Genomic DNA, 24,372 nt, shown 5'->3' on the forward strand with positions numbered 1-24,372 from the left:
TCCATCAAAATTTCTTCTCAAATTGCTTATTTAATGTTAGCACACAGGAAACACATTTCAATATTTTTTTCTTCTTTTCATCAAGTGTATCTCAAGTATCCGTTAGATAAAATGTACCAACAGAAGCCAAAATGTAATGCATACCAACGCACACTGAAAGTGATAAGAATCTATAAACATTGTTGAGGTACAATGCCCTTGAAATGATACAGAAAGGAAAAATAAAGGTAGATGTTTCGAAATATTTAGATACATTCATTCGATAAAACAACACTTTCTACACTTACACTGCTCGAAAATGTTCTCAGACACTCATACATGCATGATTTAGATCTCCATACTCGTGAGATCTTCAAATTTTACAGACATTATATTCGGTAAGCTTTAGAGTAGACATGTTCATTTTTGGTGGGCTTGCTTGTTATTCGCGTGTGTGCCTCCCTTTCATTTTCCTGGTGATCACCTACAGTTTGTGATACTTTCTGGGAAGGATGAATTTTTATATTCAAATTGCGATTTTTGTCATCCTCGTGAGTGCTCAACTCTTCGTTTCAGCACAAAATGATGCTGTATATGGACCCAGGGGAAGTGATGTCTGTCCTGTAACGCAACCCTACGGCGTGTGTCATTACGACCAAAAGTGAGTAACGTACGTTACGTGAGTAAAGAATTAAGGGATAGCATTTGCAAATATGCATATTAAAAAGCAGCGAGAATATGAATATATCACCTTTGCCAGAATTTATTTCCAACGACTTCATTGTAGTAACTTCATCACACTCTCTAGTCTAGAGTATGTACCTCCCATGGTACATCTACCAAGCAAAGAGAGAGAGAGATAGAGAGATGGTAATATTTTTACATGGAAGGAGGCGTTACTGCGTTCTTTTTACGCACTAGTGATCATGACATTTGGCAATAAACTCTTCGAATCCTTATTTTTCACCATTAACGTTTCTGTCTGAAATGAAAATAAAATTAGATTAATTGTATATCAATTGAAAGCTTATAACCCATATAAAACAATAATATCGAGTAAGCCTATATGCTATTTCAGTCCCTGTCAGAGGAGTTACAGTTCTCTCAGAAAACCCCAAAACTAAAGCTTTGAAAATCGGAAGTTGTCGACCTGAACACTAGCCATCTTATGTGGAGTACACATATTCACATTGAATTTACATTAATTAAACCCGGCTCATCGCCTCAGCTTTACAGGCGATATGATAGGCGTGTTTAATTTCGTCGCCGTAGCTGTGGCAAATTTGACCCCAGTTGACCCACACTGTGGAGGGGTGCGGGAAATGAGGTTTAAATTTGCTCTTTTGCAATACTGAAAGGGAAAAGATTTTTCACTCCTTGATATTTTTTAAAATTCTAAACTCAATTCAGCTATCCATTGATATAAAGTTGTATTTTCATCGGTTAAGGTCTTTAACTCATAGAGATAAATATAATGAATATGCATACATTATTCGGATGTTGTCTGTTTACCTAAATACCGGCCTCAAATTGTTTGCAACACTTTCTGAAAGGCTAAATGCATTATATTTAGCGTTTTAATCATGGCAGTGATATCTTTTTCGTGTGTACATCGTAATTGAACTTCCCACTCAAAATTTAAAAATAACTGTCAACCATTATTTTTCTTCTATACTGATAAGTGAGAGCTTTTTGTTTTTAAAGCGTTACTTCAAAATTGAAACTTGTCCATTTTGTATGTATTGAGGTTTTGGCACTGTTGTGTATTTGCAACCGAGTAAGGAGCACCGTATCGTGTCTAGTAATTGAAAATATGAACAAAAAACAAAAATACACATCATAAAAAAACATTAAAATATTCAAAAAATTAGAAATAGCATAAATCCCCCTCCCCCAGAAAACAAAATCAACAATTGGAGACATCACTTTTAATGATTAATTTTCTCTCTTTTTCATTTTAATCCTATATCTAACAACGTCAGTAATGCATGCTATATCTAATTACCCATCCATCATAATCAGTTTAGAAATAATGTGTACCATAACGTTTATGCATGAATATCTCACGGTGCCGATCTGTTTCAACTGCATGCAAAAATCAGTAAAAAATCGATAATTTAAATAGATATTTTGCTTGATAGTATTTTTTTCTTCTTCTAATAACCCCCCACCCCCCCCCAAAAAAAAAGGGAGTAAGATATTGCATAAAATAATCCACATGGTTAAAAGAAATCAAGGTAAAAGATATCATGTCAGTGCATGAATGTCGCAATTAAGTGTAGGCCTGCACTAAAAACCTTTCCATTCGTTAACAATTATATTGGCTATTTAACTTTCAGTCTAGTTAATCATACCCTCTGTGAGTTAGGACTTAACACGAGTTTGGTTAAGCTTTGTTTTTTTAAACAAATATATACATGTATATAATATCCACGATCGCTACTACAACGCATAGCGTACCTACAAAAAACTTTTAGACGGCAGTTAACCGAATCTTAATTGGTATGATTATTACACTTTTGTATATTGATGGTATCTTTCAATATATATCTTAACTAATTTTTATCTATCATAAGGTTCATCTTCACACGATTGAAGGAGGTTAAAGTATCGAGAGCAGATGCGTACTATGTACGTTGTGGCTGGGCAGGAACATCTACGTGCATTCGACATAGGTGAGTTTCAGAAGCGTATGGGATTCGGCGGCACCCCTCCCTTTTTTCCGAAAAAAAAATCTGATATAATTACTATGATGAAGTACAAAAGGGAAACGTGCCACGGCAACAACTTTAAACCAAAAATGGCACCGGAAAATGTGATAATCCTGTCAAAGAATTTCGAAATCCCCCCCCCCCCCCATACTCGCGCAAAAGAGAATCCTGAATCTGCCACATGGAAATAAATTCCACAATTATTTTTCCATTTTTTATGGGATTAGGTTGCTGTTCTTTTATAATCATTGTTAATTATTTTTTATTATTTTGAACAAGAATAACTTAACGTCCATTTTTTAATGCTAAATCTTGCAACTCATATAGTTTTCGTAAAAACACTCCTGAATAGAAAGTAGAAGTCAAGAAATATTAGGACAAAAGAATGAGTTGTTATCTTACGATAAAAAGTTGCTCATGAATTTGACATCTCTTGAAAACATTTTAAATGGTTTATGGATTAAAAAACATACATTCAAATAGCAGCCAAATTGAATATACATTAAAATACAATATATTGAGAATTGGTTCGATGAATTAGAGTAAAATTGACATTAATTTACAAAAATAGGAATAATATATTCTGTAGATATCCATGTACCTCATTATTCGTCAACTGAAACAAATAAGATTTTACCTTCATTTCCAAATTTATTCAAAATGTTTATGATGGGGTAGGCAGAAATCAATTCGATAAGGGTGCGGAATAAACCGATGTCATCGAGAGAGGGCTGGCTATAAGGGAAGGATATACACCTGCTCCATACGCTGTACACACCACTTTATTTGTCTATTTTGCTCGTGTTTTTATCGTGACTTATGAACTCACAATATCCAGGTTACAGGGTATAACCTACAATATAAAAACTTATTTTTATGCAAGCAGTAAGAGGAGACTATAAATATTGTGACTTGTATAAGTAATGTTCTAAACATCTGATTGTGAACTGAAACTTGTTATGTCAATAGTTACGGTATTGTTATGAGAACGAGGACAACTTCATGTTCCCATATCAAATATAAAAAGGAGGTATTGCAGTAGCAGCTCTAGAGGTTTCGTAACTATTGACATAACAAGTTTTTCCTCAAGCCCTCAAGCCTCCTAACAATTATTGATTATAAGGTCTAAATAATGAATTTAGAGAGGCACAACTACAAAATTAGTGCAAAAACCCCAAGGCCGCCCCTCACCCCAAATTGTTTTAATATATAATTTGCCCGTTATATAACTAATGTCCCTAATTAGATTTGGATTCTGACTATATATTGAGGTACGTTAATACATGATCGTCTGTTTGGAACAAGAGGGGTATTCAATCATATTTTTTAAAAGAGAGTTAACGGCCTTCTGAATTTGAACATATTTAAGAGGTGAACGAAATAACTTGTTGCTAGGTAAACTTGTATAAATCTGAAAACATTATGAAAATAGTATATTACTAAAAGATAATTGATTTCATATGCTACATTCTTATTAATCTGTGGGATCACTTAAAAACCATATAAATGTATTTAAATAAGGAAGCAATTTTGATAGCCTTGTTCATCAACTACAATAACGTATTACGTAATCCGAATATGATTTCTATGGGATATACAATGGGCTCTAAAAATGGCCCTTCGGTTGGTTTCTCCTAAAGCCCCTTTCACACCGGATCTGTGTAGAGTTGCGTAATGTGGCGTACCGACTAGGCCTACGCCGAAATTAGGCTGCGTATTCATGAAAAAAATGTTGCTTCGGCGTAGTGCTTGCGTAGGTTATGCGTATAGGCTGGCGTAAGATGGCATATGGTTACGTACCCTGTGCATAGGCACCGCGTACCTACGGCGTATGCATTTGGCTTACGATTGCGTACAACAGGCGTAGGGCAGCGTACGCTCCACTTAGTCGGTACGCAACACTATGCAACTCTACGTATGACCCGGTGTGAAAGGGGCTTTTAATTAGTCTTTGCAATCTTGTTGCTACTTCTTTCATCCAGACCAGTATACTTCTACAAACAAGAGGTAGTTGTTGAAGAAGCAACCCGATTGGTGTCAAGATGTTGCCCAGGCTTCACCAACACAAGTGGACAGTGTGTGCGTAAGTACCAACACTTTGGTATTTGATGATATATCCCATACCGTTTAGATAATTTTTACGGGGAAATGCATTTCCTTCAGCCTCGGTCACAAATGCCATTACGAACTGCTGCGAACGCCGTACGAACGATTTTCAGACAATGGAAATTCGGGAAGACAATGGAAAAACAGGGAGATTCGTACGAAATAATCGTTCGTACGAACCTTTGTGACCGTAGCTTTATGCCTCGGTCACAAATGCCATTACGAACTGCTACGAGCGCCGTACGAGCGATTTTCAGACAATGGAAATTCGGGAAGACAATAGAAAAACAGGGAGATTCGTACGACATTAACGTTCGTACGAACCTTTGTGACCGTAGCTTTAGATGCACTAGATTGAATTTACAACATATTAAATACCGTGTATGGTTTCTTCTATAAATTCCCAAAAAAAATTAAAAGTTGTTTTTAAAGGTGTTTGAATATAGGAGTATAAACAGGCAAAACAGCGTTTAACTATGTCAACCATAGGAAAACGTGGAAGCTGCCTTCGTGAATTGGTAAAAAATAACACTTCATAAAACAGACGTGTATACCACAATTTCGTGCAAACATCTTGAACAAAAGTTGAGCATGACGATTCTAAATAATGAGCTTGTCAAAGGCTTAGTAGACATAGCAACATATAATTTATGTGAAGTGATTCCATCCGTAGATATGCCATTACGCGTAGACGGTGAACGGAATAGTTGATAACTAGGGCCTCTGCATAGCGACTGGCTTTTATAACTTGAAATACCAGAGTAAAGCAGAGTTTTACGTAACCGCCATAAGCACAAGATCGCCGAAAACGCGTTTTTAACACGCGTTTCATTTGGATGTCAATAGGGACTTTTATATTTACACGACGAGAACGTGGACCGCCACGTATGCCATCCTTTTAAGGTAATGTGACGTCCTTTTAAGGCACTACCGGGCACGGCCCAGTGCCTTAACAAGTGTTACAAGTCCCTAGTGTAACAAGTCCCTAGTGTACTCGCGAAGGTTTCCAGAAACCGGCGATGCCCATAATGCAATGCTATTGTTACACTTTTTTGAAAAAAATAATTGGGATTTCAAGTCCGATCTCATCTAATAATATCACGATATTGTTACGTTGACAGCTGTTTGCTCCGAGCCCTGTCAGCACGGAGGAAGCTGTATTGCACCGAACCACTGTGCCTGTATTCCTGGATGGGTCGGTGATGTCTGTCAAGAATGTGAGTAACATCAGGGTTTAACATGAATAAGATGTTTGAGATGTAGGGGATTTTGACCTTACTAAGAACGTGATTCGATTGGCAACGTGGATTCGATGTTCGAGGCGTATGTGACTTACGCCTCTATTCTGACCCATTGCGACGTTAATCAAGAGCACAAGTTGTTTAGTATCAAGTACAGGCGGTTGAGATGTAGGAGACTTACGACCTTTTTAAAAACGTGAGTTGATTGGCAACATGGATTCGATGTTCGAGGCGTAGGTGACTTCCGGCCTTATTTATTATCCAATGTGACGTCTATGAAGAAACAGACTCCACACCAACTCCAAACCGAACGACTCTTTGCCATACAGGAAATGTAATTTTTTTGTTCAGTCTGGTGTTGATCTGGTGCAGGTCTTCTTTGATGTGACTGAGGTATGAGATGATCCAGGCGCGTACGCAGGGGGGGGGGGTGGTTAAACCTCCCCCCTTGATTTTTTGTTTATGTGTATGTTTTTTTTTTAAACCCTCCCTCCCCTTTTGAGGTTTAATGTTTTTTTTGTTTTTTTTCGGGACAAAACAAAATTAAATATTTGTCCTCTTACCCCCCCCCCCCCCCACTTATTCAGCGGCTGGCTGAGTCGTTGCGACATTTTTGGGACCCCCCCCCCCCCCTTGCTTATTCAGCGGCTGGCTGAGTCGTTGCGAAATTGTTGGGACCCAAAAATAAAATATATGTCCTCTTACCCCCCCCCCCCCGGCTTATTCAGCGGCTGGCTGAATCGTTGCGAAATTTTTGCCCGATTTCAAAATGTTAACCCCCCCCCCCTTGAAAAAATCCTGCGTATGCCACTGAGATGGTCTGTCTGATAAATCCGCTGATGGAGAAAGCCTAGGACATGTTTTGAAGTACAGGGCATCGACATGTTTCCAGGATTTACTCTCCACATCTAATATCACACAAAATCCCTTGAACAGTGAAAAAAAATAAAAATAAAATGTTTTAAAGGCGCCCGTTCAAAATATGGTGTTACATGAATTGAAGTCCATATGAGGAATACATTTAAATGATTGGTCATAATACCATATTAATGATATTCATAACAATAAATTCGAAAAGTCCATTGCTATCATAGAGATGAATCACTTTAAGAAAATAATATTCGAAAGGAATGACTATTCATAGGCCTATGTCCTAAAATAAATTTTTCGAATGCTTATTTTTCGCCTGATTACTTATATTCTCCTTTTCCGTTTACAGCTTGTTCTGAAAATCGTTACGGCGTGCAGTGCCTGCAAGAATGTTTCTGTGAAAACGGGGGTACTTGTCAGGCAGCTTATGGGATCTGCTTTTGCCCTCCCGGTTTCACTGAAGTCAACTGTGCGAGTCCATGTCGCCCCGGCAATTATGGCAATGAATGCTCAAAGGAATGCATGTGCATGAATGGTGCTTCGTGCGATTCCGTCAACGGCACTTGCTATTGTCGCGCTGGTTTCAAAGGACAGTATTGTGGTGAAGAGTGTCAGAACGAGACGTATGGACCGGAGTGTACTCGGACATGTCGATGTCGGAACAAAGCCGTCTGCGATCCTATCGATGGAACGTGTTCGTGCGCTCCTGGCTACATTGGCGAGTTCTGCCAAGATGAATGCCGGGAGGGATCCTATGGATTGGGATGCAGCGGGATGTGTGTATGTGAAAACGGGGCAAGATGCCACCATGAAGATGGTAATTGCATATGTTCGCCAGGTTACATGGGTGTGACCTGTGCCAACGAGTGTCCTCGGGATTCATTTGGACAGGACTGTGCAGGGGTGTGTTCTTGTCAGATAGGGTATTGTCACCATGTTACAGGGGAATGCATTTGCGAACCAGGGTGGATTGGAGATGACTGCACGACCCCTTGTAGATTGGGAACGTTCGGGGGAAACTGTGAGGGTCGCTGCGACTGTGAGAATGGTGCCTTGTGTAACCATGTGGATGGTACTTGTCGGTGTTCGCCGGGATTTAGTGGAGCTCGATGTGACCGACCATGCCCGCAAGGTCGATACGGAAATGGGTGCTTACAATTCTGTCTGTGTCAAAATGAAGCTGATTGTGGCCCAGTAGATGGTACGTGCACATGTCAGCCAGGATGGCGACGCGTTTATTGTACTGACCCATGCCAAATTGGTCGTTACGGTCTAAACTGCAATAAACGTTGTCAGTGTCGAAATGGTGGATCTTGTCATCACGTAGACGGCTCCTGTACTTGTGAACCAGGGTGGCGTGGACCCCTCTGTTCCCTACGCTGTCCAGACGGAACTTTTGGACAAAACTGTGCTGGCGTCTGTCGCTGTGAAAATGATGCAGAATGTGATCATACCCTAGGAACCTGCTCGTGCACTCCAGGATGGCAAGCTCTGAGGTGTTCTGAACCGTGTGATGAAGGTTTCTTTGGCTATGGATGTCTCCTCCCATGCCGTTGCCAAAACAATGCGCAGTGTAACCATATTGACGGACGTTGCTCCTGCGCCCCTGGGTACACCGGTTTGACGTGCGCAGATGAATGCAATGAGGGATTTTTTGGTCTGAACTGTCTCGAGGAATGTGATTGTTCATATGCATTAGGTTGTTCTCATGTCACTGGACAATGTATTTGCAACCCAGGATGGATTGGTTTAACTTGTTCGACGCCATGTCCAGATGGGTGGTATGGGAGTGGCTGTTCACAAACTTGTCCTTGCCGTAATGGAGGAACTTGTCATCATGTGACTGGAATATGTACTTGTCCTCCGGGCTGGGAAGGTGAGGTATGCGAAAGCACATGCCCTAGCAACCGCTTCGGAAGCCAGTGCCTTCAAGGATGTCAGTGTCAAAACGGTGGTTCTTGTAATCACATAGACGGGTCTTGTTCATGTACTCCCGGATGGCAAGGACCACTGTGCAACAGACCATGCGCAGATGGCTACTATGGACTCGACTGCTCTCAGTTGTGTAGGTGCAGAAATGGCGGTGAGTGTGATACAGTGACTGGTGTATGCACTTGCCCACCTGGCTGGCTAAATTTCTGTAATGACCCATGTCCGGATGGATTCTTTGGACAAGATTGTCTGGGTGTATGTCGTTGCCAGAATGAAGCATCTTGCGATCGGTTCAGTGGTCGATGCACCTGTACTGTAGGCTGGCACGGTCTATCCTGTGACACCCCTTGTCCTGCCGGACGGCATGGCCCCTCTTGCTCGATACTATGTCGCTGTAGAAATGGTAACTGTTCCAGGTTTGATGGCTCTTGCTCCTGTACTGCTGGTTGGACGGGAGATCTTTGTCAAGAGAGTTGCGCCGATGGAACATGGGGCCCTGATTGTGTGAACCGTTGCACTTGTCGTTATGCAGCCAGCTGTTCTCGATTCGATGGTTCTTGTTTGTGTTTGCCAGGATGGACAGGAGTCAATTGCGACGAAGCATGTCCCGATGGCTTATATGGAACAAACTGCAGAAGCCGATGCCAATGTCAGAACGGGGCTGTCTGTTCAAGGTATAGTTGATATTTCGTACATTATTTCCTCAATTTATCTGTCAATTTTATCATCTATCTTTCTTCCTTGCTACTTTTTCCTCTTGCTCCATTTTCTTTTATTTTCCTTATATTTACAATGTATATGTAATTTATTTCTTCCAGCAAGGTATATATTTTACACGTGTAGCTTATTTTTCAGGCCCCCATGCAAACCACTTCTGCCGTTAAATGATATGTTAAATTGCAATTAGGAATTAAAGCAGATACAAAGGATAAAAAGGAAAAGAAATGGTTTCACATAAAGCATTAATGTTTTTATTGTTTCATGTAATGTTATAAAATTATGGGTTTTTTTATTTTTCAGGATTGATGGGAGTTGCGAGTGTACTCCAGGATGGATGGGGGATCGATGTGATCGAAGGTGCCCCCAAGAGACCTTTGGACCAGAATGCTCAGAGCAGTAAGATTTCATGTCATCTAAAAAATAAATATAGAATTGTCGTGGTAGAGTGGTTTAAACACTTGACTGTAGATGTGAAGGTAGCGGGTTCGAACCCTGGTGCGACACTTCTGTACTTTGGCATGGCGGTAATCTATATTTGCCACTCTCTACCCAGGTGTTCATTGGATACACTCAAATCGATAGCCTAGCATTACATACATTTCCTAATGCCAATGCCGAAGACGTTTAGTAATAACTGGGTGATATTGGATAATGCGCTGTATAAGAAGAAATGATTATGGTATTATAGATAATACGAAGAATGTTAGGTTTTACATTGTAATACACAAGTAAAGATTTTTCTCAACATAAAAAACGAGCATTGATTCAAACTAAACTTTTTTGGGGATCATCTTTTAGATGTGATTGCGCTAATGATGCAGCCTGCTCACCCATCCATGGTGCCTGTGACTGTCCATCCGGCTGGATGGGAGAACGGTGTGACCTGCCGTGCCCAGAGGATCGCTTCGGCCCATTTTGTCGGTTGAGCTGCCGTTGTGCAAACGGTGCTGCGTGCTCTAGGTATTTGGCATTTTATGAGCTTATACCTTTACCATTGTAAACAATTCAAATCTTGAGAATGAAGAAATTCTTACCGTCTTCTTTTGATCGAATGCTCCAATAGGAAGTTAATGTTGGTCTTCGAATCCACGTGTCAAAATAAGTGTTTTGTTTTTTTGAGGACTTTTTTTTTAAATAATTTGTAATCATCTGGACCTCTTGACAACTGAATTATCTCATTCCTCTTCGCTCAATACAGGTATCATTCGTTTGTAAAAGCTAGGCGCTGGTTTAAGTTTAAACCATATTCTTACATTCTGTTATAATTCAGATTGGACGGTAGATGTACATGTCCGGCTGGGTGGACAGGGCTGATCTGTGACACCCCCTGCCCGACCGGGTCTTATGGACCTGACTGCGCCCAGACCTGTCTTTGTGAACGCAATTCAGTATGTAACCGGTTCGACGGCTCCTGTACATGTACAGTTGGATGGAAAGGAGTATACTGTAACACGCCATGTGGCATCGACGAATGGGGACCAGGCTGTACGCTGTTGTGCTTTTGTGAAAACGACGCCCTCTGTACTCGCTTCACTGGCATTTGCCAGTGCGGCCCTGGTTGGACCGGAGAGCACTGTCAACTTCCATGTGACGATGGATGGTACGGTCGCAATTGCACTAGTAGGTGTGCTTGTGAGAGAGGTGCCGTCTGTCACATCCGCGATGGCTCTTGCATTTGTCCTCCAGGTTCAATGGGCCCCATTTGCAACATAGCTTGTCAGGGTGGACGATATGGTGTCCAATGCTCTCAGTTGTGTGCATGCAGAAACGGCGCAGAGTGTTCACCTGTCGACGGAAGCTGTGTCTGTCCTCCAGGATGGATTGGTGACCTCTGTGATGAGCCATGTCCTATTGGACGATGGGGACAATACTGTTCTTCCCAGTGTTCCTGTCAGAATGAAGGAACCTGTAACAGATTTACAGGTATGAATATTTCTGGATAAAGTGAGGGCATTATGATAAAAAGATGGGGAGATATTATAGTCTCGGTGAAATATCAAAATTGTTAACATGAATAAAGAGAGTCTGTTTAGATAATTATATACATTTGAAAAAATGTTTGTTTGAAAAGTTATCACTTGATTCCTCTAAAATGATAATAATAATATTCAGTTCTTGTAAAGAGCATAATACGTTATAAAATAACGTCTCTATGCGCTTTCAAATAGTTTGGAAATGATTAACCTAGCTTTAGCTCTATTTCAAATAATTGATTCAAATTGCTTTACAAAAAACGTTTTATTTTTACAGGTGAATGTTCTTGCGGAGAGGGATGGACAGGAACGTCATGCACAACACCTTGTCCACGTGGAACCTACGGTGCAGGGTGTGACTCAAACTGCGACTGCAGAAATGAAGGCTTTTGTTCTCGGTTTGATGGCTCGTGTAGATGTCTTGCAGGATGGCAAGGCGAACTATGCAGCCAGGAATGTCCTCAAGGTCAACATGGTCTAGGTTGTCGCGGCGTATGCGAATGTCAAAACTCTGCTCTCTGCGACAGGTTTGATGGATCCTGTACCTGTCGTGCAGGGTGGATGGGATTGCTCTGTGGCGAGCCGTGTTTGCCAGGCACTTTTGGTCCGGGCTGCCGTGGTACATGTCTCTGTGAGAACCAAGCTGGATGTAACGCTATTTCGGGTGAATGTTTATGTAGCCCAGGATGGACTGGACTGTCATGCGACGAACACTGCCCAGAGGGTACCTACGGGTTTAAATGTGAGAAAGAGTGTAACTGTCAAAACGAAGCCGCTTGTTCTAGGTTTGATGGAAGCTGTCGTTGCACCCCGGGATGGACAGGCCTGTTGTGTCACCTGGAATGCCCGCCCGACCGGTACGGTCCCTCCTGCAGCAACCAGTGTAGATGCCAGAATGACGCTAGATGTGACCGCTTCACGGGAAGATGTGAATGTCCTTATGGGTGGATGGGTTTAACATGCAACACTCCTTGTGATATTGATAGATTTGGCCGTGGATGTTCTGAGCAGTGTAACTGCAGGAATCAAGCGATTTGCAATAGATTTACAGGTGAGAGTTCTAAGTTAACTTCTTCGAAATAATCATAAGCAGCGTTTGTTTTGTGACTTTAATCACTATCATCCATAGGGACCAACATACTTTCTGAAAATGATGATATCAATCATTGTGTAATTAATATTGGTCAACTACTAGTAAGTGACCGTGAGTAGTAGAGTGTATAAATTCTTAAAATGTTACAAACACATTTTTGTTTATGGTAGGTGAATGCCGTTGTTCAGCTGGTTGGATGGGCCCATACTGTAACGAGCCATGTGATGAGGGCCACTTCGGACCATCCTGCCGTCAGCAGTGTGACTGTATAAATGGCGCTCAGTGTGATAGATTCAACGGAGCTTGCCATTGTCAGGCTGGTTGGACAGGAGATCGCTGTCAGACGCCATGTCCACAGGGTCGCTATGGAGTCGACTGTACACAGGTAATCTCTTTCAGCGTTTTTTTCTTTTAAAATCACCTTTCAAGTGCAATAAGTGACTGCGTGGAGTAGGATTACCATTGAAATTTTAGGGAGGTCGGAATTCCGGTGGTTCAACATGGACATTAGTTAGGTTTCATTCCCTTGACTCTCAATACAATAGTTTAGGGTTTTAATCCTAGCCCGGCACTAACATCATGTGGAAAAACACCAATACACATTTAACACTCTCCAATCAAGTGTAAAAGAGCACCTAGAAATCGCTGGGATACAGCTGATTGCAGGGCCCTCAGGAAGAGCAGCATCAATGCTGATTAAGTTGCTTAATGTAGACATGATTATAAGGGCAATTCCGTGCATTGTGACATACGGAGGTTATCCATTATATTTCATCCATGAATATAAGATCTTTTAATAGAACTATGGCTCATGGTAATGTTACCAGAAATCACGATCTTCAATGGTCGTGTTAAAAGACTATACATTATTGGATGAAACATTTTAATTCATGCTTTTCAATGTTTTTTAATAGATCCCGTTGATAAATTCAAGAACATGCATCTGTAAGTGCGTTCGTGTAATTTTCGCAAAAGCTGGACTAAGTTACCTCTTTCAACCGACATACTACCCTCAAGGAAAAATTAGACTTCTACAGACCAAAGAAAACTTATATAGATGTGTTTTGATGGCTTGGCATCCACTAGTCTAAACTGTTTTTTATGACAACTCCTAGGTGTGCCGATGTCAGAACACACAGACTTGTAATGGCCGCGACGGATCTTGTACTTGCACGGCAGGATGGACTGGCAGACTCTGTGATACACCTTGTATCCCCGGAGTATACGGACCCAACTGTGCCTTCAGGTGTGATTGTGAAAACGCGGCCGTTTGCAACCGTTTTGATGGAACCTGTAGCTGCCTTCCAGGATGGATCGGTGTGAGATGTGATGTGGGATGTCGGAACGATCGGTAGGTAGATAAGCGTAAGGCGTGATGCACTCGAGGCGTCATCAAATTTTTAATCTGCCGACATAAGACGTGACATAATTATATAAGCGATATCGTACAAAAGTGAATGGAAATGAACAATACAAACACTGCCTTGATTTAATGATGCATGCACTAATTACCTTCATATGCTTCATTAGCACAGGTAATATCGAAATAACGCTTCGTGTGCAACGGGCACTATCAAATTCTGACGCAGTTGGATGGCTTCTTATTTACATCATTTAGGTCCATGGTTTGTTTACATGGTTTCATGCTAATTTAATTTAGTGAGGATACGAATAATAAAGGATATGTTCCTAATGTACTGATAAGTCTGTGCAGTGTGTCTATTAACGTTCTTCTTTCGTTTAAAGTAGGCACCCTATTCTTCAGCATGTTCAGCAAAGCGTTATGCTACGTTTACACTATGTTCCCGGCGGCCACGGCAATCACGTGTCATGGACGTGAGACAATGCGGGGGGGGGGGCGGAATGGGCAAACGTGACAGGCCGTGTCAACAAAATTACCACGGCAGTCACTGTGCGGAAGAGAAAGCTAGTAGGCCGTAGTAAAACGGGGTGAACGCAACAAAACGTAACAGTATGTAATAGGTCGTATCAAAACTTGGAGGCGGTCTGTAGTGGGACGTTTTACCGTACGCGCCCGTTGCGCTACGGCGCAGTGCGTTCTACTACAGTCGGATACGGCGCACACGGCCTAGTAGTCTCAGGATACAATAATTGCTTTTGCTTGGGAGACCTTCTTTTTACACCGTGGGCACAAACGTGCTCCAAAGTTGCCCGGCTTCCACGTTTTATCCGTAGACAGCCGTGACAGAACGTGTTAAGCGTCTCAGACCTTGAACAGAACATGAGAAACGTGAGGGACCCCATCAGAACGTGACGGGCCGGGAGGGAACGGCATCCGTGGTAGACCGCGGGCCGAACCGTAGTGAGCCTTGACGCCTCCGGGGCAGCAGCCCCTTTCCCTCTCACAGCCCGTCACTGATATCGTGAGGAAACATGGCAAGACCTAACGAAACTTGAATAACGAGAAAAAGATGGCAAAAATCCCACGAAGGACTACATTTCGGGCAAACGGGGCTACCGTGGCCGTAGCAACAGCAAAATCTTTAAAATGTCAACTCACGAAATATTTCATAACTGATTTCATGCAAAATTTTGAATGAATTGTGTCAGATAAATTGTTACGCCTTTAGAACTTTTCCTTTTTTTGTTGTTGTAGATACGGCGTCCAGTGTCAGCAGATTTGTGCATGTGAAAATGGGGCTACTTGTTCTTCATTCGACGGATCTTGCCAATGTCTGAACGGCTGGACAGGAGCCTATTGTGAGCAGGCATGTGCACAAGGATTCTACGGAGCTCGTTGTACGGAAATCTGCAGGTGCCAAAATGGCGGAACATGTTCTGGGTAAGTCAACAGTAGATAGTTTTTATCTATTTATTTCGCAGATTTCACTGAAATTAATTAAAATTTGAACGACCAGCAGAAATTATTCACTAATTTCGGCATTAATTTGCGTCTTCTATTTTTATTTTGTGTCCTTCTTCTTCTTCTTCTCCTTCTCCTTCTTCTCCTCCTCCTTAACTTGCTAATTATTTTATCTGTACCTTCTTCTCCGTCATCCTCATGATCATCTTTTTATCTTCTTCATCTCATTTTCATATCGTTCGTTTCAATTTTCTGTTCTCCTCCTACTGCTTTATTTTCTTATTCTCCGATTCTTCTCCATCTTCATCTTCTTTATTATCATCTTTCTTTTCTGCACCTATTTCTGTTTGTAATTTATTTTTAATTTTTGTTAAAACCCTAAATGTTGGCATAGGTCGCCTTACATTTATTACTTCACGTTTTTCTCATATTTTTCTCTTAGTTCCTTTGGGTTTTTCCCCATCTTCTTATTGTTGATCCTTCAGATTTGACGGGAGCTGTACCTGTCCTTCTGGTTGGGATGGGGCATATTGCCAACATCGGTGCGATGGCAACAAGTACGGCTTGGGATGTCTTCAGACCTGTTATTGCCTCAATGAGGCCACTTGTCATCCTGTTGATGGGACCTGCATCTGCGCCGAGGGGTGGCAAGGAGATTCATGCGAAATCAGAGGTAATGCTAAAACTACCCGCTACACTTGAGTCGTCATGTGCCTGACGTAAGATCGTGTCAGTCAATAAGCGCAACCCCTTGAAGCGCCTTGTGATAGAGATATCATACAAAAAGTGAATAAATTGAAAAGTGCATATATTGTTTAATGTTCATGCATTTCAACTCAAATTTTCTCATTTTGCAAGAGCATAACAAAAGTGTTCACGAGAACATAAATTCAGTCACAACTCAAAACAATTCTTACTCAAACCTTGCGTTCAATTACTGGCGTATATACGATTTACCTTCAATAATGCGTGTAGTTACGAGGTCAAAATCGTGTGCAGCGTGTATGATGATAAGTTGTGTGCTCTTAAAGAAAACAGTTATAAGAAAAAAATAAGAAGAAAAAAAAAACATCATGCCTGCTACGAGATTTTCATAGCAAATTTAATTAAGAAACACTATTAACTCAAAAAGTGTAGTAAGGTTTACCAATGAATATTTTATGCCAAAAGTGATGAAAACCGAGATAGGAAAACAATTTATTTTGACTTGACACTTTATTATAGGTGTAAATGTTTCATTTGTGGTCGTTGATTTATAAAATCAACCTTTTTCCCCCCTCTGTTTTGAAGCAAATAATTACAGTATAAAGTATTAAAGCCTTTTCAAGATTTTCTAAATCCACAAAGGTATGTTAACCACCGTTCAAATGAATTTAAAGGGGAAAATATAAAAAGTTATTATGGTAAGAAAGATTTTCATTTTGTGAAATCAGTATAACCATTCATCATGTATTTACTATTTTTCTTCATTGAATCGCAGACCTGATAGGTTTTAGGACTAGCCAAACCATCGCGGGGAAATCCGTTACCTGTTCTGAAGTTCTAAACTATATCGACATTAAAGACCAGCGCCAGATCTTCGAGTGCAGATCTATACGGTATACTACGATTACTACTACTAAAACTGACAATAGTATCATATGATTATAAGTATTATTATTACAATGATAGTAATAAATATATTGTAATTATTATAATAATAATTTGTATTATTATTGATGATAGCAACAATAAAGAAAATAATGATAGTTCTAATAATTATGGTAATAATAATAAGAAGAATGATGAATGCTTTTTCACTATTGCGCATAGTATTCTTTTTTGTCTGCTTGTTAGTTTTACCTGACTGCTAAGAAAGCAAGTGTAAACTTGTAATTAAGTAACCAGGGGACCGACCAAGGACTAACGAATGAGAATTAATGCCTTACTAAAGGGGAGTAGTGCATCGACTTGCTTTCGAACCCGGGACCTTACGGTTACGAGATCACTGCTCTACCACTGACCTATCGCGCCTCCTATTCGGTATGAAGAGGAGATGGATGACTGAGTAAAGGGAACCCATTTCGAGTTCATTTTGGCCAAAATTAATATGCAAAGGATACCCACCCACTCAACGAGAACTTTAAATTTAACCGTTCAGGCATACGTTTGTGCGCACCGCGCACACAGAAAACCCGTTTCAGGCAATCTTTTGTTCCCAACGCCATTCACCACTTCAATGCACAAGCCCGGAGGTCTGGAACTCAAACGTAAATACTGGTCTCAACTTATATTTTGTTCTGAATTTAATTTTCGCTAGGGCTCATAATATTAAACCCACCTATATTCTCAAATAAACAGCGAGCTTAATGTTCGAATTTTTCACCTGGAATGCCATGTTTATGTTATACTGCAATCATGTATTCGTTTTGTTCCGTTTCCATTGCAACAATCACTTTCAAAATGTAACTACGTTTGTAACGATGTACATTTGATAATTACTGTATTATGTATTGTTCCTGTATTATGTATATATGTACAAAGACTGTTAATCCAGTGAAAAAAGAATTTCCCGTAAGGGACAATAAATTTTCAATTCAATTCAATTCAATTTAAGTAAAAATAATCTCTATTGAGATTCCATGCTGCGATGTTATTCAACTTGGCTTTTAATAAACAATATTTTAAATGCATTGATCATGTCACCTTTATCCTTTTTTTGTTTTATGAAAGTAGAGGGATTGTTATCATTATCATTATTGTTATTATTGATATTATTATTATTATTATTATTATTATTATTATAATAATATCGTAAGGATAGACCAAAGACTATGAACAAGAAAAGAGGTGGTGGTGTTTGTGTATATATCTTAAAATCTATTCCATACACATTGCGACATGATCTAATAAGTAATTCATTGGAAGGTATTTGGTTTGAAATGTTTCTTAATCATGAACAAGTATTGATGTCTTGTATTTATAGACCACCAAATGCTGATGTATCATATTTTAATAATCTATTGGATGTATTAGAAAAGGTGTCACAAGAAAATAAGGAACTTATAATATTAGGTGATCTTAATTATGATTACATCTTAGACCATAATTTATGTAATAATCCAATTAATTTGATTGAAAACTTATTTCTCATGACACAATTAGTGTTGAAGCCTACTAGGGTTACAAGCAATTCTTCAAAATGTTTAGATCATATTTTAACTACGATACCTGAAAGACATGCTGTCACCAATGTTGCAAAGATTTCATTAAGTGACCATTATCTCATCTATACATGCATAAATTTTTCAATGACCAAACATAATAATCACAAAGAGGTTACTTTTCGTGATTATCAACGATTTGATAGAGATGTTTTTTTACAGGACTTAAAAAGAAGCTTTGATACCAGTAATCTTGATTTTGAAGATGATACGTATAATATTGATGAAAAATGGTTTAAATGGAAATCAACTTTTACTAAGGTATGTGACAAACATGCACCTCTTAAAACTATGCGTATGAAACAAAGATATTGTCCCTGGATTTCAAAAGAATTAGTCCAATTGATTTATAAAAGAGATTTTTTAAAGAGGAAATCTAATATCGACCCAGCAATAAAAAAAGATTATAAATGCATAAGAAACCGTATTACTAGATTAAGACGTGATAATAAGAGGGATTATACCAAGGATGTTATTCGAGATTGTAAAAAAGATAGTAAAAAAATATGGCGTGAGCTGAATAAGATCACCGGCAGGAAACGTAAAAATGATGTATTGCCTAATGAATTAAGTGCTGATAAATTGAACAATTTTTTTGCGTCAGTTGGAAAAATGAATAAACCAAAAAATGACGATTTTAGCTGGAAACATCCAGAGTGTATTTATAGTTTTGAATTTCAAAGACTAAAGGAAAGTGTTGTTTATGAATTGTTATGCAAATTAGGAAATGTAAGTAATCTTGACCTATTTAATGTAGATTCTAAATTGCTTTGTATTGGAGCATCAGTTCTATCTAAACCATTGGTTTTACTATATAATGCAAGTCTAAGAAATGGCTCAGTTCCGTCTGATTGGAAAATATCAAAAGTAACACCTATATATAAGGGTAAGGGAAAAAAAGATGATCCAACCAACTATAGACCAATATCTGTAACCTGCCATGTAATTAAAATTCTAGAGAAAGTCATCCAAAAACAATTATTGAATTATCTTCGCTTGAATGAATTGATTTCTATTGATCAATCAGCTTTTCTACCCAACCATTCAACCAATACATGTATTCATAGAACTATAGATGATTGGCTGGAATCTTTTAATGAAAAAGAATTAGTAGCTGCGTGCTTTTTAGATATTTCCAAATGTTTTGATTCAATTGACCATAAATTATTACTTAAGAAACTACAATGTTATGGTATAAAGGATGAACAGTTGAAATGGTTTAGTAGTTATTTGTTTGAAAGGAGACAAATGGTTTTCTGTCATGGTATACTCTCAAACTCAAAGACATTATCAAATGGAATACCCCAAGGGAGTGTCCTCGGACCAATCTTATTTCTACTTTTTATTAATGATATAGCTCAGTCTTTGAAGACATGTACCTGTAATATGTTTGCTGATGATGTTGTTATATATACTTCTCATAAAAATATTGATGAACTAACCATATTGTTACAAAATGATGTTCATTCAATACATAGATGGTATACTCAGAATAATTTAAAAGTTAATGCTGAAAAGACCAAAATTATGCTTTTAAGTACACGTAAAGCATATAACTTGAATATATACATGGATGGAACGAAAATGGAACAGGTTCATAATTTTAAATATTTAGGGGTGGAAATTGATGAACACCTTACTTGGGATATTCATGTTAAAAGACTTACCAGATTGATTTCTATGAAACTGTTCTCATTACGTAATATGTCCAAATTTTTAGATGTCAAATCCTTAAAGCTCATGTATAATACAATTATTTTACCATGTATTGACTATTCATGCACAGTCTGGGGAAATTGCTCAAGGCAAAATAAAGAGTTACTCTTAAGATTACAAAAGAGAGCAGCACGTATAATTACATCCAACTATGACTATGAAAATGTTAGAGGTGATGATTTAATAAAATTAATGAAATGGCAATCATTTGACGATAGGAGAAATTATTTTTTAGCTGTTTTAATGTATAAATCTGTACATGGTATTGCACCAACACATCTGTGTAATGCTATTGAAATGGTCTGCGATAGACATAACTTAAATACTAGAGCCGCTGACAAAACAAATGTAATATTACCAAAACCTAATCTAGAATGCTTTAAGAACAGTCTTATGTACTCAGGAGGAGTTATCTGGAACTCATTACCTATTAACTTACAAAATTCTACATCTATTTCTTCATTTAAATACCTTTATAAAAGATTGTACTTTCATTAATGTTGTAAATAACCAATATCCTCATGGATGTGTGTATATATATATTTTTTTACCCTACTTTAATAAATACAAGTTTGTGAGGTTTTTTTTTTTTTTTCTTTTTCGTACATTGTTTCAAATCATTCTTTTTGTGATCCTGGGTAAACCTTTGAATGTAAATATATGTATCCAGTTGCTGGTTATTTTATAAAATGTTATATTATTCAATATTCATTAATCTATTCATGTTTTGCATATTTCAATGATATTTGTATTTCATTGATATATTGTATTTCAATGTTTGTATTTTACCATGTATGTATATACAGGACCAATATGAAAAACAGCCTTGGTTGATATTGTCATCCTGTATAAATATTTTTAAATAAATAAATAAAATAAATAAATAAATAAATAAATATCATTATTATTATTATTATCATCATCATCATCGTTATAACTATTATTATATATTTATTTATTTATGTGTTTGTATACCTATATATTTACTTATTCATTCGTTCATAATAAAATAAACATCATGAACGTATCAAAATATTAGGAATAGGGAGCGTGTCACTGTAATAACATTTCGTCACTGAAACGTAGGTGGAACAAATTGGAAGCAGGAGTTAACTAATTTAGTTATTTTATTTGCAAACTGTTAATGGTAGCTGAAATAGCTATCACCTTTATTAACTGTTTATGCTAGCAAAAAGAGTCATTATTATCTTATTTTATTTCTATACAGTGTTGATAGGGAGCGTCTTCCTAATGGAGTGACTTGTCGTCAAGTATGGATGGAACATTCTGGAAGCAGAAGTGATCGCTATTTCACAGCTCGCACAGATCACACAAATCTCTGTATTAACATACTCCAAGCAAATGGCATAAGTCCAGAATCTTATAATTCTACGCTTTCGGTAAGCAAATAGAGTTCTGTGTATGTGGGCGTCCGCGAGCATGTGTGTGCGTGTGTGATTGTTTATTTGTTTGTTTGTTGCTTTAAAAACAAATTATTTGGACTGCATGTAACTAAGAGCACCGTGGTATATTGGTGAAGGGTCTTAACTCTCATACGAGTCCCTACCTTCTAAAATCTGCATTATTATGTCGATCACGAAAAGTTGACGTCGCCTAATTCATACGCTAATCATTGGGTTCAAGATACCCCTGTTCATCCGTTAATAAGGAGGAAAGGTCATACACTGAACCTAAGGGTAAATACCTTAACCTTAACCCTACCCCACGTGATTAGAGGAAAAATATGTGTTTAAGTGTAACTATCTCAACCCCCCCCCCCCCCGTGCCCCTCCCCTGTTTCAACAAACGTGACTAATGTATTTTGTACTTTGAGGAGAAAAGATTTAAATTAGCGGTGATTTCTTCAAAACAAAATTTTACATATTCATGGCATTTTTTAAATTATATCAATAGTAACTAGGATTTGTTTCGCATATTTTTGACCAATATCCTAACCACCATCTTTCTCTCTTCAACCACTCCCCCTCCACCTCCACCTCCACCTCCCCACCCCTCTTCCTCTCTCTCTCTCTCTCCCCCTCTCCTCTCCCCTCCCTGTACCCGCTCTCTCTTTCCCTCTCATATCTTTCCCTGTTTCACCTTCTCTCTTTCATGCTGCCTCTTCTATTTTCATTCACTCTCTCTTTCTATCTTTCTATCATTCTCTTTCTCTCTCCATCTCTCTATTTCTCTCTCTCCATCTCTCTCTCTCTCTCTCTCTCTCTCACTCTCTCTCTCTCTCTATCTATATCTCTTTTCTTCCTAGGTCGAAGTGTGGTATACCTGCTCGCAAGTGTCACAGTCCCGCACCCAGTGGTTGTACGGGGAATGGCTGGAAGATGTGATTCGGGACGTTGGTTATACCGATCATCTTCGCTGTATCTTACCAGAGGGATATTTTAAATAATTGAATTTGATTTGAAATCTATTATTTACTTCACATTATCGATACAATACGATAAACATAAATAGAAGGAGGCGAAAGGCTGGAAATCAAGGCTTGTGATAAAACAAGTCACTGTAGGAACATGCTAATATATATTACGTTTCTTGCGTGTAAATTAGTAAGGAATCGATTGCAGAAAAGAGAGTACAGAAAATGGATCGTAAAAAAGGGAGAGAGTTACATTGGAAGATAAGTTAATTTAAAAATGAAATGCTAATAATTACAACTTCGACCCACCTACTCTGTTACGTCGATTGGCGCCTTACATCATAAACATTCTTTAGAAGAAAGATCGATTTTTTTTTCCGCGGATGATTTGGTGATCCATCGGTGCACGATGATTAGTGGCCATCCAGACAAACCATCAATTTAAATGGAGGCGCGATGGCTCGGTGGTAAAGCAATGGGCTCGTAACCGGGAGGTCCCAGGTTCTAAACCAAGTCGATGCGCTAGTGCCCTTTAGTTGAGTATTTAGTCCATCGGAGAGGATCCAAAGCGGTCGGTTCCTTCTTTTCTTAAATTATAAGCATATAAACACATCCTTACTTAGCAGACAGTTAAAACCAGACCAACCAACAACCATCAAATCTCTATGGATAGATATCGATGTACATTTTTTCACCCATTGAACTTTTTAGAGATTGATATCTCTTCCATCAAAATGTATGACTCCAATAGACACCCCCCTACCCTAACATGATAATTCTAATGTCTGAACAGTAGAACAAAATCATGTTAGTTTCAAACTATAAATATATCAACCCGAAGAAACAATACATACATTCTTATGTACCACGTAATAAACCTTTCGAACTGCTTCTATTTGTTTTTCTTCTTCAAAATGATAATGATCATTATAAACCTGTGATCAGTTTCGAATGACAGGCTAATTGTTGTATTCAAGGCATTTGTATCCGGCGAGGGGGTGCTCCGCTTTGCGTTGACTTGTTTTTCCAATCGAAACAAAAAATCATTTCAAATTGTTCACCGCATTGATTGATTAAAGAGTGGCAATTTCAGTTGTATCTACGAAATACATTGTTTGAATGAATGTTTTCTACATGGGATCATTGATAGTCACGTACTTTCGTTAAACAATTAAACATTTTGTGGTCTGTAATTTACGTGTCATTTGAGCAAATGTGTGAATAAAAACAACGCATAAATGGGGTACAAGAGTGTACAAAAAAATTCTAAGTGCGGAAGGACATAGAGAGAAAACTAATCTTTTAGTGGATTGATGAAATAATACATTCTTTTTTATATATATACAAATTAGACTTTGGAAATGCAATGGACTTCACGGTCTCGAGGGATTAAGATTTTATTTAGAGCGACGTGAATGATTTGTATTTGTATTTGCCATGTATTTAGTTATAAGGTCGTGTACAACTTTGATCATCATGTATATGTCCTATGCTCGATCTTTTATATTTCACCTAACCATATATAACAAAAATAAGTATGCGATTATGAAGTAACTTTCCTACCCTGCTTTGAAGTTTTGTTAACAAATGAAGATGTGCTTTAGTTGCACACTGCCATATTATATAGGCT

At 38.6% G+C, this 24,372-nt stretch overlaps 1 protein-coding gene across 1 annotated transcript; it reads left to right on the forward strand.

Annotated features, from left to right (window-relative positions):
* Positions 1-275: 275 nt before the first annotated feature.
* LOC753176 (multiple epidermal growth factor-like domains protein 6) lies at positions 276-22,836 on the forward strand. Its single transcript, XM_030972650.1, has 16 exons — positions 276-640; positions 2,556-2,654; positions 4,673-4,773; positions 5,918-6,013; positions 7,257-9,513; positions 9,860-9,955; positions 10,358-10,519; positions 10,830-11,482; positions 11,810-12,583; positions 12,796-13,010; positions 13,741-13,976; positions 15,243-15,428; positions 15,935-16,122; positions 16,930-17,047; positions 21,597-21,768; positions 22,635-22,836. Exons 1-16 carry the CDS (start codon positions 492-494, stop codon positions 22,773-22,775), a joined length of 5,643 nt encoding a protein of 1,880 aa, XP_030828510.1. The 5' UTR covers positions 276-491; the 3' UTR covers positions 22,776-22,836.
* The last annotated feature ends 1,536 nt before the right edge of the window (positions 22,837-24,372 follow it).

This window comes from Strongylocentrotus purpuratus, unplaced genomic scaffold (assembly GCF_000002235.5).
Source record: "Strongylocentrotus purpuratus isolate Spur 01 unplaced genomic scaffold, Spur_5.0 spur5_scaffold_6, whole genome shotgun sequence".
In the NCBI taxonomy this organism is placed as follows: domain Eukaryota; kingdom Metazoa; phylum Echinodermata; class Echinoidea; order Camarodonta; family Strongylocentrotidae; genus Strongylocentrotus; species Strongylocentrotus purpuratus.

Coding starts and splice junctions, on each gene's coding strand:
- LOC753176 (XM_030972650.1), top strand. CDS start 492: ATGAATTTTTATATTCAAATTGCGATTTTTGTCATCCTCGTGAGTGCT. Junction 9,514..9,859: donor AACGGGGCTGTCTGTTCAAG/GTATAGTTGATA, acceptor TTTATTTTTCAG/GATTGATGGGAGTTGCGAGT. Junction 11,483..11,809: donor AACCTGTAACAGATTTACAG/GTATGAATATTT, acceptor TTATTTTTACAG/GTGAATGTTCTTGCGGAGAG.